At 44.7% G+C, this 13379-nt stretch overlaps 1 protein-coding gene across 25 annotated transcripts in view; it reads right to left on the minus strand.

Moving 5' to 3' along the window:
• macf1a (microtubule actin crosslinking factor 1a) overlaps positions 1–13379 on the minus strand; it is a 147312-nt gene that overhangs the window by 59532 nt on the left and 74401 nt on the right. For all 25 annotated transcript variants that reach the window (XM_053863891.1, XM_053863887.1, XM_053863875.1 and 22 more), the window contains 28 exons: positions 13144–13250; positions 12474–12593; positions 11499–11594; positions 11158–11285; positions 10651–10744; positions 9943–10097; positions 9592–9880; positions 9111–9239; positions 8968–9045; positions 8671–8832; positions 8485–8589; positions 8289–8384; positions 7356–7481; positions 6655–6807; positions 5312–5466; positions 4278–4404; positions 4019–4202; positions 3586–3755; positions 3333–3511; positions 3111–3249; positions 2665–2858; positions 2448–2607; positions 2297–2380; positions 2102–2209; positions 1922–2020; positions 1745–1858; positions 1543–1634; positions 1344–1449 (listed from right to left, as the gene is read on the minus strand). In XM_053863891.1, coding sequence (XP_053719866.1) covers positions 1344–1449; positions 1543–1634; positions 1745–1858; positions 1922–2020; positions 2102–2209; positions 2297–2380; positions 2448–2607; positions 2665–2858; positions 3111–3249; positions 3333–3511; positions 3586–3755; positions 4019–4202; positions 4278–4404; positions 5312–5466; positions 6655–6807; positions 7356–7481; positions 8289–8384; positions 8485–8589; positions 8671–8832; positions 8968–9045; positions 9111–9239; positions 9592–9880; positions 9943–10097; positions 10651–10744; positions 11158–11285; positions 11499–11594; positions 12474–12593; positions 13144–13250 — 3749 coding nt within the window. The remainder of the gene's footprint in view (positions 1–1343; positions 1450–1542; positions 1635–1744; positions 1859–1921; positions 2021–2101; positions 2210–2296; positions 2381–2447; positions 2608–2664; positions 2859–3110; positions 3250–3332; positions 3512–3585; positions 3756–4018; positions 4203–4277; positions 4405–5311; positions 5467–6654; positions 6808–7355; positions 7482–8288; positions 8385–8484; positions 8590–8670; positions 8833–8967; positions 9046–9110; positions 9240–9591; positions 9881–9942; positions 10098–10650; positions 10745–11157; positions 11286–11498; positions 11595–12473; positions 12594–13143; positions 13251–13379) is intronic.

Here is a 13379-nt window from a genome sequence, read left to right on the forward strand (position 1 = left end):
TAGGCATGCACAAGTCTTGGGAGCAAAACAGAGAGCTAAGACACAATATTTTTAAGAAGAAGAGGCAACAATAAAAAAAGCAGGCACTACTTACCACATGAGCTTGTTTGACGGCGCGCACACATAATCGTAGCAGTTTGGCTCAGCAGCGAGGCGCACAGGTGAGAAGCTGGTTGTTAGCAGACTGCATGCCCCTACCAACCTGACACCTCAACTAAATATGTCAACTGTACCTATTACTGCAAAAACTACTCTAGAAACGCCTCTGCAGTGACACTTTTCGGTGCAATGTTTTTCAGCTGACTGACTGGTTCACTACGCTTGCCCTCAATATACAACTTCGTCTTTGGCAGCTGTTAGTGGTTTTTTTTTTTTAAGCAAAATGCTGTTTAATGTTTCACACATTAATATCACACATAAAACAACACATCCATTCGTGATCCAGACACAACATGCTCAAACGTGAAGTTGTTGTTTGGCAAAGCGGCCCTCTGGTGGACTAAACCCCACATTGCACCCGTGAGTTTGAAACGCAGTCAAATACTTTCGATGAGCTAAATCATTGAGGTCAACATGTGTGTCTTAAAACATAATATGGCGTGTTCAGGAAGGGATGAGGAATTTATATACATTTCATTATACTGAGGAATATAGCACATATAGAATATCATGACTTTAAGTTATGCTGTGGAACACAAAAAGCAAAGATATGACACTAATAAGTAACTAAAAATGGGAGTGATGTGATGAAGCTTTTCTTAGATCTGTCAGCACTAGTGACAACACAATCATGGCGCTGTTGCAGAGCGTCTCCACTAGGGCTTTGTGTTAAACATGATGGCAATGAAGCGGATGATTCGGATGAAGATGACCAGAGCTGCAGCAGAGAAATTTAACCAACATGGAGTTGTTTCACCGCAATAAAAGACAGATTCTTTAGATTCTCAGCATCAGTAAGCCAACGGGACATTTGTTACTGTTGTCAACTGAGCAGCTCTAATCATGACAGTGATGGCGACACAAAAATGGTGAAGTTAACAAGTTTTTCAGGTGAACAGTGTTACACACCATGCTTTAGTCGAGTTCAGATCATGTGAACCAGAGAAAGCCCAAAAGGTCTCATGTACTTGCTGAGGTTTCTAAGATGTTTTCAGGTTTTCTCTGCTCAAAAGTCTGAAGGGACTCTGGGTTGAGTTGAGGTTGATTTTTGTTTTTCAATGATTGTCAATAACAAAACATGCTGCTCAACACACACTCCGGGCGGATACACACAGACTTAACATGATAACTGCGTGTCTGAACACAACACAGGACAGAAGGACCTCTCCCTCCCCGGACTTTACCTTCTTATCCTCCTCTTTGGCCAGTTGCTGCTCCAGTTGTTGACTGTAGGTATTGGTCAGCTCGTCCAGCAGGGCCTCTACCTGACCTCGCTCCTCAGGCGACAACCTGATCCAGACACATTTGACAAGTGAAACAACAATTGACAAAAAACACTGCTAAACCAGACATCCCCTTGCCACAGATGTGGGATGAACTCACTTGCTGGCTTGTTTGGACAAAAGGAAAACCTGCGTGCTCCGAACAGCCTCAGCAACCTCCTCCTTCTTGGCAGCTAGTTGGTCATTGATGGCCTGTCGAGGACATGAATCAGTCAAAACAACAGTGAAGGAAATGAAGTCACATTTCCATGGATGTTATAAATCATATGAAGGAAAATAAGTCAATGAGCAGCTGCATCTACCTGCTGAGCAGCAGCTGAGTTGGAGCCCGCTGCCCGACCCTGGAGGCCTTTGACCCAGCCGAGCAAGTCCGAAACCTGGCTGACGCGCGTCTGCTTCTCCTCCTCCATTTCTTTCTGCACAGAGGAAGTCAGCATCAACATGCAAATACAGACATCAACACTCTGAGGAGAACGCACTTCTTCTTCTTCGAGTCTTCTCAGAGCATCACTGATGTACTTGATGTGCTGCGTAGTTAGCGTGACCAGGGCTGTGTAGCGCGTTCGCAAGTCCATGAACTGAACAGACAAAGCAACACTTCCATTTATCACCATGTAATTCAGCACTCTTACACATGTCACACGTGTGCTCACACTGACTTCATGGGTGATGGCGTCGGAGGAGTTTTGTATCCGCCGCCGCTTGACAGGTAAGTTGTGTATCGACTCCACGTACGCCTTGTACGTCATTAACTGGAGTTCATACGACTAAAAAAAACAGATCATGCGGCAACGTGAGCACAGCTAGTTTAATGTCCACACTGAACACAAGAGGAACAGTTAAAGAAAACCTACCTTCACCGACTTGCAGTAGCCTTTAGAATGGGTTTGACAATCGTCCAGCTTCGTCTGGTTCTGTTCAATTTCTGCAACTAAGGCCTGAAGAAAGTGAACAGACATGAGTTTAAAGTCCTGACAACACGTTAGACAGAGTTGGATGTCCAACCGTCTGCTGGGCCAGTTGTTCCGTAAGCGCCTTGCTGTCAGTCTGAGCGACTTGTGCGTTTTCCTGTCGCTCCGTTGTCTCAATGATCCACTTCAACAGCGCTGCGTGACCCTCTCTGTACTGCTGCAGCTCGGAGGCCAGCGAGTCGAGATCCGTTAGCCTGGAGAGTCAAAGCGTTACTCACTTCTACAAGCCCTTTTTTAATTCACCCTCTCACCTGGTCTCGATCTGACTCTGGACCTCACTCCATCTCTTCACTATGCTGTTGGTCTTTTCCTGGAAACGCTCCGGTTCCAGACTTCTATCTGGCTGCAGCCGACTGAGGTCAGATCCCGCCTCTTTGACGCCATCTAGCTGCGACTGCAAGGATTTCAAGACGCTCTCTTGCTCCACCACATCTGCCTTCATCTCCTGCAGAGGACAAGAGAAAGACAAAACAAATTCTCATTAACCATCTCTGATTCACTTCTGACAGTGACTCTCTCGGCATGTAAACTGAACTCCACAAACAAGTAAGGATCACTTTTATAAGGGAAAAGCAAAGCCAGTAAACACATGCTTTGACAAATCAACCATGTGACATTATCTCCAGATCAGATATGAAAGGACTTCAGCAGCCACAGCACAGAGGTCAAACTGAAACTTCAAACTGAAAGTACTTACTCTGAGTTGCCCTTGTAAGTCCTGAATTCCCTTGTTGTCGGCAGGAATGATGTACTCCTCACTCAGGGTCTCCTCCTGCTTCCTGACCAGACCCTCAGCTGCCTCAAGTTTCCGTGTTATGTCGGCCAAAGACTGAGTCCTGCGAAGAAGAACCACAGAGGAGAGTTGTGTGATGGAAGTGAAACTTGTAAACAAACACAGGACTCATCATTAATGACTCACAGATGAAGGAAAGATGAGGAGAACTGATGCACTTTGTCCATCTTCTCCATGGTCTGGTTAAGTTCTGAGCGCAGTGCTGGAGCGCTGGGGGACGTTGGCTTCTCCTTCAGGAAGCTGACGCAGCGAGGAGACAGTGAGGACAAGTGGGAGCGCAAGTTGTCCAGCTCTGACTGAAGCTTCTGGGGACAAAGAGAAACCCGCTCAGGATATGATCATAAAGGACATGGTGGTGCTTGTAGAGACGCAAACCGACCTCTTGCTCTCGTACCAGGACCATGTTGTCAGCACTCGTGTCACCAGACAGAAGACTGGGAGGTGGAGTCTGCAGTCTGGTCAGAAGAGCTTGCTCAACCTCGTTCAGTCGCAGAGTGATGTCTTTCAGCTCGGACAGGTACGTGCGTGGCATGGACTCATCCCGCTCCACTGTGGAGAAAACACGTGTTGGAAGGCGAACAGGAAGCTTGTGTTCCGGACTTAGATCGTACGGCATCCATGTATGTCATTTTGATAGGGGTTTGCTTTTGAGTGACAGCTGTCTGGCTAGGTCTGGTTAGGTAAAATGTATCTTTCTGTGGAGCACTATAGTGAAGAAGACACAACCTTTCCGTGTATTGTATATTATATATATATTACTGTATATTTCTGGGGGCAAATATCTAAAACCAAATCTCCCTCCACAGACTTACTGTTCTCCAGGCTGAGCAGCAGGTCTTTACAATGCTGCTGAGCGTGCTGAACGTCCACCTCAAGCTCTCGCCGCTCAGCCGGCGTGAACAGAGAACTCTCCTTGCTGTCGCACAAGAAGTCCGACAGCTGAGACTCCAGACGGTCCAGAGCCTGCTGTCGTTCCGTAGGCTCCTGAGCCTGCACCTGTTGGTCAGAGGAGTGAAGATCAGCAAGGTGGAAGGCAACACACGAGCCGACCGATCCTAGGAGAAGTCAGACCGAGTCCAGGTTCCATTCTGAGACTGCTGCGATGTCTTTGATGAGATAGTTCCAGGAGACCACGCTCTTCATGTTGACATGCAGCTGATGCCACAGAGACATCACCTTCTGGTACATCTGCTCCGTCCTGTAAGACACAAGCGTGACCAAATGTTGACGTCAATGAAGCATGCGAGCATAACGAGACACAGGCGACAATAAATATAATTAAAAATATAACGCAATGTTGTTGAGGAATAACAATGAGACCAAATTTGGCTGTGGCAGTGCATGATACTGAACCACTGTCGAGATGCATGTCCCCTCGATTGAAGAAACATTTGTGCCGTTTCAGTGTCTCGATTCTACAAAGCGTAGAATAGTTTAACACAGTATAACACAGAGACATTTGTATTTATGTTTGCAGAAAATGTACAGAATAATAAAGAGGGGTTTGAAATTATGAATCTAAACATATTAATTTATGAAATAAAAAGACAAATAACTACGGTAGTGAACATTTTTCGTCCTATTTCATGAGTCTGTTTTTCCTCCCCTGAAGCCATTGGCAGTCATATTAAGATGGTAATAAAATGAAATAATTATATTGGAAAAAAGTACTGTGCATATTAGATCGTGGACCAGCTGGGTCAAATATGTGCAATGTCAATGGCCAGACTTTGTGGAAGAAGACAACTAAGGGTTGTTATTGAGTGAAAGATGTTTTGCATTTTTTCCCTAAACTCTACAATTATGGCTTGATATAAAGTACAGACTGAAACAGGAAACCAAAAGGAAGAACAGTGCCAACTCTCTCCCAGGTCTTTCACTAGAAGTGGTGCAGAGCCATGAGCCTGGTTCTCTCAAGGCTGCTGCGTTAGAAACAGCTGCACTGGTTTGCAGGTAACGCCCCAACTGTGCTTACACAGAGTCCACCTTTTCCTACTGTCACGGTCTAATATAGCAATAAACACTAGCTTTGATGGTAATTAAATTATTGCTGGCCAAGTTTCCAGAACACAGGGTGATAGAAGATCGTTTCTGAGGAGTCTGACCTGCTGGCCGTGTCGATGGCGTCCTGGTTCGGCGGTGGGACGGTGAAACAGACCGACGGTACCATGGCCTCGTTTCCTGTGGGGCTTATCACCTTCCACTTGGTTCTCTGAGAGTTTTCCTCCAGCACACATTCCTCTCCGCGGTTGATGGTGATCTGAGGGTGCGACGAACGGTGGCAAACATCACGATGAGGGGACAGATGGCAGACGAGGAGATGAATTACCACACCACAAAGATGAGAGAACAAATCAAAGCTATTAGAAAAACCTCTACACTTGCATAGAAACCTTTTTTTAAAGACAGAAAAGAGGCAAAATAAAGAAAAAAAAGATGTCAATAATCATGGAGTCATGATGTTAGCGGAAGCCCTGTGGAACTGAGAACCTGACAGTTGCATCTCAAACAAACAAAAACATTGACACAGAAAGAAGCGTTTTTCCTAACACAACGGTGCTCCCTGCTGGACAATACTGACAATGCTCCCTATGACATGGTGCGGAGTGAGAGGGAAAGATTAGGTGGATCTACCTGAACGTTTGTCTTTCCAGCCGATAGACCAGAGGGTGAGGGGAGGGAGGGAAGGAAGAGGTGAGGGAGGAGAGGAGGAAACATAGGAGAGTGAGGGAGAGAGATTACTAAAGGAGAAAATCTGCTGAGTTTCCTCACAAACACTGTGTCAGCGCTCACTGTGTACTCATAAACCTGGACGCCTTAAGCTCCGACCAAGATGTGAAACTTCTAAACAAGTGGTGAAATATGAAGCAGTTGGACATAGCAAATGTGGATGGTAACATATCTAAACTCAGGTGCGCTATGCTAATGTCACTCAAGCAAAAAACAAGTGTAACAGCAGTGCAATCCTTGTACAAACATGACCTGTTCTACCAAGATGACAGAAATAGAGAGAGGAAAACAGTACTATTTACCTCTGCCAAGGAGGCTATGTTTCCAACAGCTTTGGTTTGTCTACCTTCAAAACAACTTGAAAATTTACATCCGCATGTGGATGAAATTTTCAGAAAATATGTGAAACGGGACCGGGAACAAATTATATTACATTTTGGGAGTGATCCGAATCACCGTCTGGATCCAGGAATTTTTCAAATGTTTCTTTAACATTGGGAGATTGTGTAGGGGATGGACTGAAGCTTCTTGGCCTGATCTCTGAGGTCTGATCTCTCCGAGTGCTTTCCTAGTATAGGTTTATTTCTTCATTAGTGAGTGTCTGGAGAGCAGGAGACTGTGTAGTGATGGTCAGCGGGTGCTTCTGCTGTAGAAATAAACCTTCCGGTGACAGAAAAACGAAAAGCGAGGGAGCTATAGGGCTCAGGAAGTTCAGTACCTCTATCTGCCTGTAGTCACAGACGGCTCTGATTGGTGTGGTGGATCCCACCACACAGTCTGGATTGCGGGGCCGGAGCTGCACCACCGTCTTAGCCCGCCCCATCAAGCTGGCCACCGTGCTGCGGTATTCAATGAGCTGCTCCTTCTCTTCCTGTGAGGGAGATCAAGAGGTTAGTTATGTGCCTGCCACTGCACAGTGATGGAGGGAGCAGCTTGAACAGACAGTGTGAAAGTGGGCTGTGGGGCAAAGAGAAGAGATGATAAAGTGTTCTGAAATCAAAAAGATTTGACCTGCTGCAGGTAAAAACCCATTTGCTATTCCAGAACAATCCATCTCCTGTGTGCTGCCCCACTCCAAACACTGCCATCTGTTTGGAAGCCCTGTGTGTCTGTTGGGGTTCTAAAATGGCAGAGGCACACCACAGGGCGATGATGCAGTCAAGTTATTCTTGAACACATTACTGGCTGTTATGTGCGGCCGCAGGCGGAAGCAGGGCATGAGGATGATGATCATCAGCAACACTTACTCAGAGTGTAGGAATGCTCAGCTGCGGCGGAGCTTTCACCTCAATACTGGAGTTCAAACAAGTGCTACAGCTAAGCTACATTAAACCAGGACTCAAAAGGTATATATAATCTGATGAGGAAACGGGAGACTGACGATTGATGTCAGCAAAAAAAGAGAGACAGGTCTGGTACCATGGAGTCCTGCAGCAGATCCTCCAGTTTGCTGAGGCGGCTGTTCTTGTCGCAAGTGTACTGTCTCTTGATGGTGTCGTGAAGCTGTCGTAGATGAGACTCGCACTCTCTGGCGTCACTCATGAACTACAGAGGGACAAGGAAAACATTTTACACAAACATACACTGACATTTCCATCCTTCAAAAGTAACCAGTGATTTTCAGACTGTAATTAGTTACAAAGATTTTTAAGATATGAGGCTCAAAAAACAAATCATGATTTCCACAAAGCTTGTAGACAAACAAGGTATCTGTAAAGACACTAAATTTCTACTTAGAAAATACATTTTAGATGCATAAAGATGCCTTGAAGACTGCAAATTGAATGTTAAAACTCCAATATTATAGTAATTTAAGGGATCTATAACTTGATGGTACTACGCAGTGGAGTGTCAGAGCAACTTTCTTGTGATGAAATACTTCGTAAATCTTTACTTTGGTGCAGCAGAAATTTTGTGATTCGCTGCGTGATGCATATTTTCAGAAAGAAAATTGGAACTAGTCGGTCGGAGTATTTTAATGTTATTGTTGTATTATTGTTAATATGACAGAAGGCAAAATCTGAGTAGCTCAGCTTTCATATATTTGTGTCTAAATCAAAATGCATGGATTTTTTAAATTTAATATTTTAGGTAAAATACAGAGCAAGTACTGAAGTTCATTGTTTCTATGATTTCACGTACAGTGAGCAGATAATTTGTCGTCAAATTCTGCAGTTTGTTACAATTCAGAAAACTTAAAAATATACGTTACGATTTTGCAGATACACATTTGAAAGTGCACGAAGCTTCATTCGACACTGGGTTATAAAATCTACTAAGAAAAAAAGCTTTATAAAAGCACTCTTGCTTAAAACATAGTGAAATATAAATAGCATTTCTGACATGTCTCACCTGGAAGTAGGAGGTGTTGTCTTTGAGATGCTGCTCCACACACACACACAGCTGGTCCACCCACTGGCACTGGGTCTGCAGGGCAGCGCTGTACGCCTGCCGGCGGCCACAAGGACACAGATAGCATCAACCGACCATGGCAAGTACGGCATGAAAGGCACTTAGGAATGGTCAAAGGTCAGAGCTGAAGCGTTACCTCCACGGTCTGTTTGGCAGGGTGGTTCTCCTGACAGAGTCTGTGAGCCGTTTCCTGCAGTGACCTCATCACCCCTCGTTTCTCGTCCAATTCTAATCTCATTTCCTGTGAACAGACACCAGATTCAGACTTTGTGGACCATATCGGAGGCTGCGGCAGTGCCACTGGTCACTGGCCCTCACTCACGCTGTATAATTCTCTCTTGGCTTTCATGTCAGTGTTGTTGGGGCCCCAGTCGAAGGCGACCTCCTCCTCCTCCCTCTCGTTGAGCCAGATCAGCTCCTCAGTGCAGTGAGACACGAAGGCCTGCAGGCTCTCTAGACTCTGCAGACGCCACGACGACTGCTCCTATGGTGACGGAAAACAAACAATCCAGAGTCAGAAAGATGGCAGGAATTATAAAAGCGTCATTGTTCGAGTCGGCCATTCTGTCCGCACGTATCGAGGTAATTGTTACGGGGCAATGAGTGGTCAAATACCCACCAGGAGTTTGCAATACTGATGCTCCAGTTTGGCCAGTGTCTCGGAGTAACTGCTCCTGAAGTTGGTCGAGACTTTGTTCTGCGAGGAGAAAACTTGTCTTGAGAACCACCTTGTGTTGTGTGAGTGTGATGGTGTGTGTATACCTGATAAGAGCGAGCCTCCTGCAGGCCGCTCAGCAGCTCCTTCACTGCACTGTGAATGTTGTTGTGCTCCTGAAGATGTTTCTCCACTGAGGGAAGATCAGCTCCCCACTCGGCCTGTTCCAGAAGTTCCTGGAACACACAACACAAGTCCGTAGAAAATGGAGATAACACTTACAGAGGTCTGTCAAGCCCAGTGAAGACTGAGTAGAGAACACTATACAGATCGGTAGAATAGAAGTCATTAAGATGTTGAACACCACGGAAGAGTCTGCTAACACTCAGTTGCATGTTGAGATAAGATTCTGTAAATAATCTAGTGTATATAAAATGATTAGCGCTGCAAACAAGCGGCATCAAAACAGCAACAAAAGTATCTTTAAGTTCAACAGCTAGAGTGTGAACGTGACGCACTAACTCAGCCAAACAACAACAAGAAGAAGCAGAGCGATGAGAAGAAGTCAAGCTGGTCTGTTGTACAAACCTGCGTCTCCTCAACCCATCCCAGCAGCTCGTAGATGAACCTCAGGCTGCCTTCATCCTCTGACGAAGACATGGCCACCAGTTCGGACCGGGCCATGGGTCGCCGCAGTACAGCGGCGCCAATTGCTCCCACCGCTCCCAGAGCTCCCAGCAAAGTCTGACCCACAGAAAGTCCAGCGTCCGTGTAGTCAGCCCCGGTGCTTCCTAGGGTCTGAGAGAAATGTCCTTTCCTGTACACACTGGAACACTGGAGTCGGAAGGAGACCAGCTCCTCCTGGAGGCACGAGACTCTGCAGAGACACAGCGGTGTCAGTGGGCCGCAGGGATGTTCGACCTCAACCAACAGACTCACCTGAAGGTCAACTGCTCGACTTGGTAGTACTTCTTTGCTCTCAAAACTTTCAGGTCTTGGTTCAGCTCTTGGATGAGAGATTCACAGTCTTGGAGGTAACAGGCTAGCTCGCTCTCACACTGTACTGGCTCGCCGTTCTCTATTCTGGACATGTCCTGAGCACAAAGAGTTCCAGTTCCAGTCCACCCTTCCAGTTCATGTTGTTTGCACAGTAAAATAGTACACAACAAGACAGTCTGGTTATTAAACATGTACATTTACAGATGCTACAGCTGTAGCATGTTGTGGCTGTAGCTGCGTGGACCTCGGATGCTGATTGTATCAACATAAATATTCCCAAAAGATTCTTATAGAATCTATCCTGGTCTTTCTACTATGATAACTGCAGCTTGATTATTAATGTAATATATATTAGTGCATATTCACAAATTTAAGCTCAGCCCTGTAGGGCAATGCTAACTTTGTGTTGAGTGCTAACATACAGTAGGTTTTTGGTGCTAGTATATATGAAGACCTGAAATGACTTAATAAGCAATGCAATCCTACTTTAATCTTCAGACGCTCAAAAGAGTAAAATGTTATTTGAGTTAAATGTTATATGAGGCTAATTTCTTTGGCAACACTACCGTAATTTAAACCAAATAAAATTCAAATAGAGCAACAGCCAGTACACAGCGAACATGCTAGCATGGGAGGAAGTTCACTCACAGCTTGTAGCGTGTTTTTAGCCAACGTCAGTTTCTCTTCACAGTCCAGCGCCATGTTCTGTATCTTGTTCGCTCTCTGCAGCAGCACCTCGACCCTGCCAAAGAAGGGGAAACAACTTAAGCACAAAAACAAAGGCGAAAATATAAATAAAAACTGATATAAACCCAAAAATGATTTTCAATAAAATTGACATCCAGTCAATTACTTGGTGACAGAGAGTTTGGTAATTAATTGGACAAAGGGAGCGAACAAGAGATGAACTGACAAGGAAAGAGAATGGAGGAGAATACATGGAGTAAAAAGTAGAAATAAAAGAAAAACAGTAGACCATGGACAGGAACAAACAAGTAGACCAACAGGAAAACAAACCAAAGGACAATAAGAAAACAGAAAATTACCAAAAAAAAAGAAAGGGGGGTATAACAACAATCTACTGCAACAATTATGTTTTAAGAATAAAAAAAACGATCAATAATCGATCAATAAGAAAGTCATGTGACTTCATACCGCTCTACTTCGGCCCGCAGAGCCTTCTCTCTGACCAGCATCTCCACAATCAGCTTCCCCCATTCCTCCTCCAGGTCGTTGGGATGGAGACCCTTCGGAAGTTTGATCCGTCCAAATTCCATCCAAACCTGCACATGTAAACAACAGCCATCCCATCACGTTGGTTCACACAACCAGCGGAGTGAGAAGGAGACGCGCTGGAGCATCATGAGTTCAGTCACACGACCCGTGTCATTGATAAATTCACTCGAGTCGAGATGAATTAACTGAGAACGAACCCATGACCCTTTAAAAAGGCCCGTCTCACACCTCCGCTCCACCATCATGAGTCTGATTCTCACCTCCAGAAGTTTGTAGAGATGTTCAATTTGGCTTTTCTCCGCTTGCTTATTGGGAATCTCTGTCTCCTTAAAGTGGACGTATTCGTTGTAAAGTGCCTGGAGTGGAAAAGAGAGAAGAAGGTTTCGACTGTCAATAGATGTTCAAGTCCTGACTTGGATTCAGGCTTGGATTCTATCCTAATAGATGGGAAATGCTGCCATGCTTAATTTAGAAAGATCTGCAACAAAGCTCTGCTACAATTAAAGCAAATTGCTACTTATCACTTCTACTAGTGATAATGTAGCATATTCATGTCTAGGTGCTAATATACAGCAAAGCTTCCATCTATATTTCAAAAGTCCTCATGGGAGACAAGGACAGTGTTGAATGTCACCGTGTCTCTTAACCATTGACAGCATTAGTGGGTGGGTCTAAGGCGCAGAAGTGAGAAGGAGGAGTGGTGACAGTGACAGAAAAAAATGGAGGCAGGGAGCAGATTCTTTGATGGAAATTTCATATTAAATTCCTTCCTTCATTCGAGTGAGAGACACGCCATCGCAGCCGGAAAATCACCGACACAAACACTGAATTGAGCTTTCGGTACTACACTTGTTGCAGCATGTGAAAGAGGTGCAGATAAACCGAAGTAAGACAAGCCAACCAATTCAATAGCAACGTGGGACGCTACAAGTTGCCGGCCAACTATAATCAATGAAGACATAGGGCAGAGAAACATTCTCAAGATGGCAACGAATGAGAGCATGTATCTGCTTGGGTCATCGAGAGAAAAGTACACAAGTGGCTACAGAAGCCATGTCTGCACCAACCATTGTTCTAACTGGAGACAAGTGGCCAATGCATGTTATGTTATATTATTTATTTTGTTATTATATAAATAGTCCAAAAAAGTAATGAAAAAACAGGCCAGAATTTGAACTTTTGCAGGCTAAATAAAATCTCAAAGTAAGACGAAGGTGAAAACAGAGGGAACTAACTTTGAGTTCTGCTGGGTTCTGGGGGAAGCTCTTGTTGTCCATGAGGCTCTTCTGCTGGAGGGTCCACTGGAGTAGAGAGGAGAACCTGGACTGGTATTCGGACCATCGCTGATCCACCTCCTGAGACAGAGAGGAAGGAAAAAGCCATGAATCATGATGGAGGAGCCCATTCCTACCTCAGTTGAGGGCAATTAAAACAACAAGAGAGTACCACACTGCTTTATTTTATTCATTGTTATTTGGGGTGAATGCAATATCTGATTTTTGTAAAACTTCATGCATAAAATAAGTAATAAGAAATAAGTACCAGACTGATTAGAATTAAGTGACTAATGGGACAGCGTTTTTTTTTTTTTTTTTTACAAAATGTATGATCACCACTTGTTATACTGATAAGCCATTTCATTTAAAGAGTCATGGGGCAAAGTGATGGAGACCCAAGACAAGTCACCAGTCCAGCACAGGCCACATACAGTACAGATAGACCATCACTCACACACAGCTTAGAAATATCAATTAACCACCCACATGCCAACTCCAGACAAGAAAGAACCCAGTTGCCTCAAGCTGCCTCCAACCTGTGACCTTTTTGCTGCGAGAGTGCAGCACGAACAGAAACACAACCGCGCCATGCGTTTGAATCAATGACGTATAAAAAAGCGAGGCTTACGTGCGCTGGGATGCCGTCGCCTCCCTCTGGGATTTTGGGGAAGGCATCGTAGATGGAAGAAACGTAAGTGATGACCGATTTTTCATCGGGAGTTGCGACATCGACATCTGTAGAAAACAGAAGAAGTTAAGTGCCAATCTCATTAGAATTATTAATAATGGCCTAATCTCATTAGTTGACACAGTAAAGTTATGACGCCATGATTAGGAAGGTATGAAAAAGGATATTTTGTAGGA

Source organism: Synchiropus splendidus, chromosome 4 (assembly GCF_027744825.2).
Source record: "Synchiropus splendidus isolate RoL2022-P1 chromosome 4, RoL_Sspl_1.0, whole genome shotgun sequence".
NCBI classification, from domain to species: domain Eukaryota; kingdom Metazoa; phylum Chordata; class Actinopteri; order Syngnathiformes; family Callionymidae; genus Synchiropus; species Synchiropus splendidus.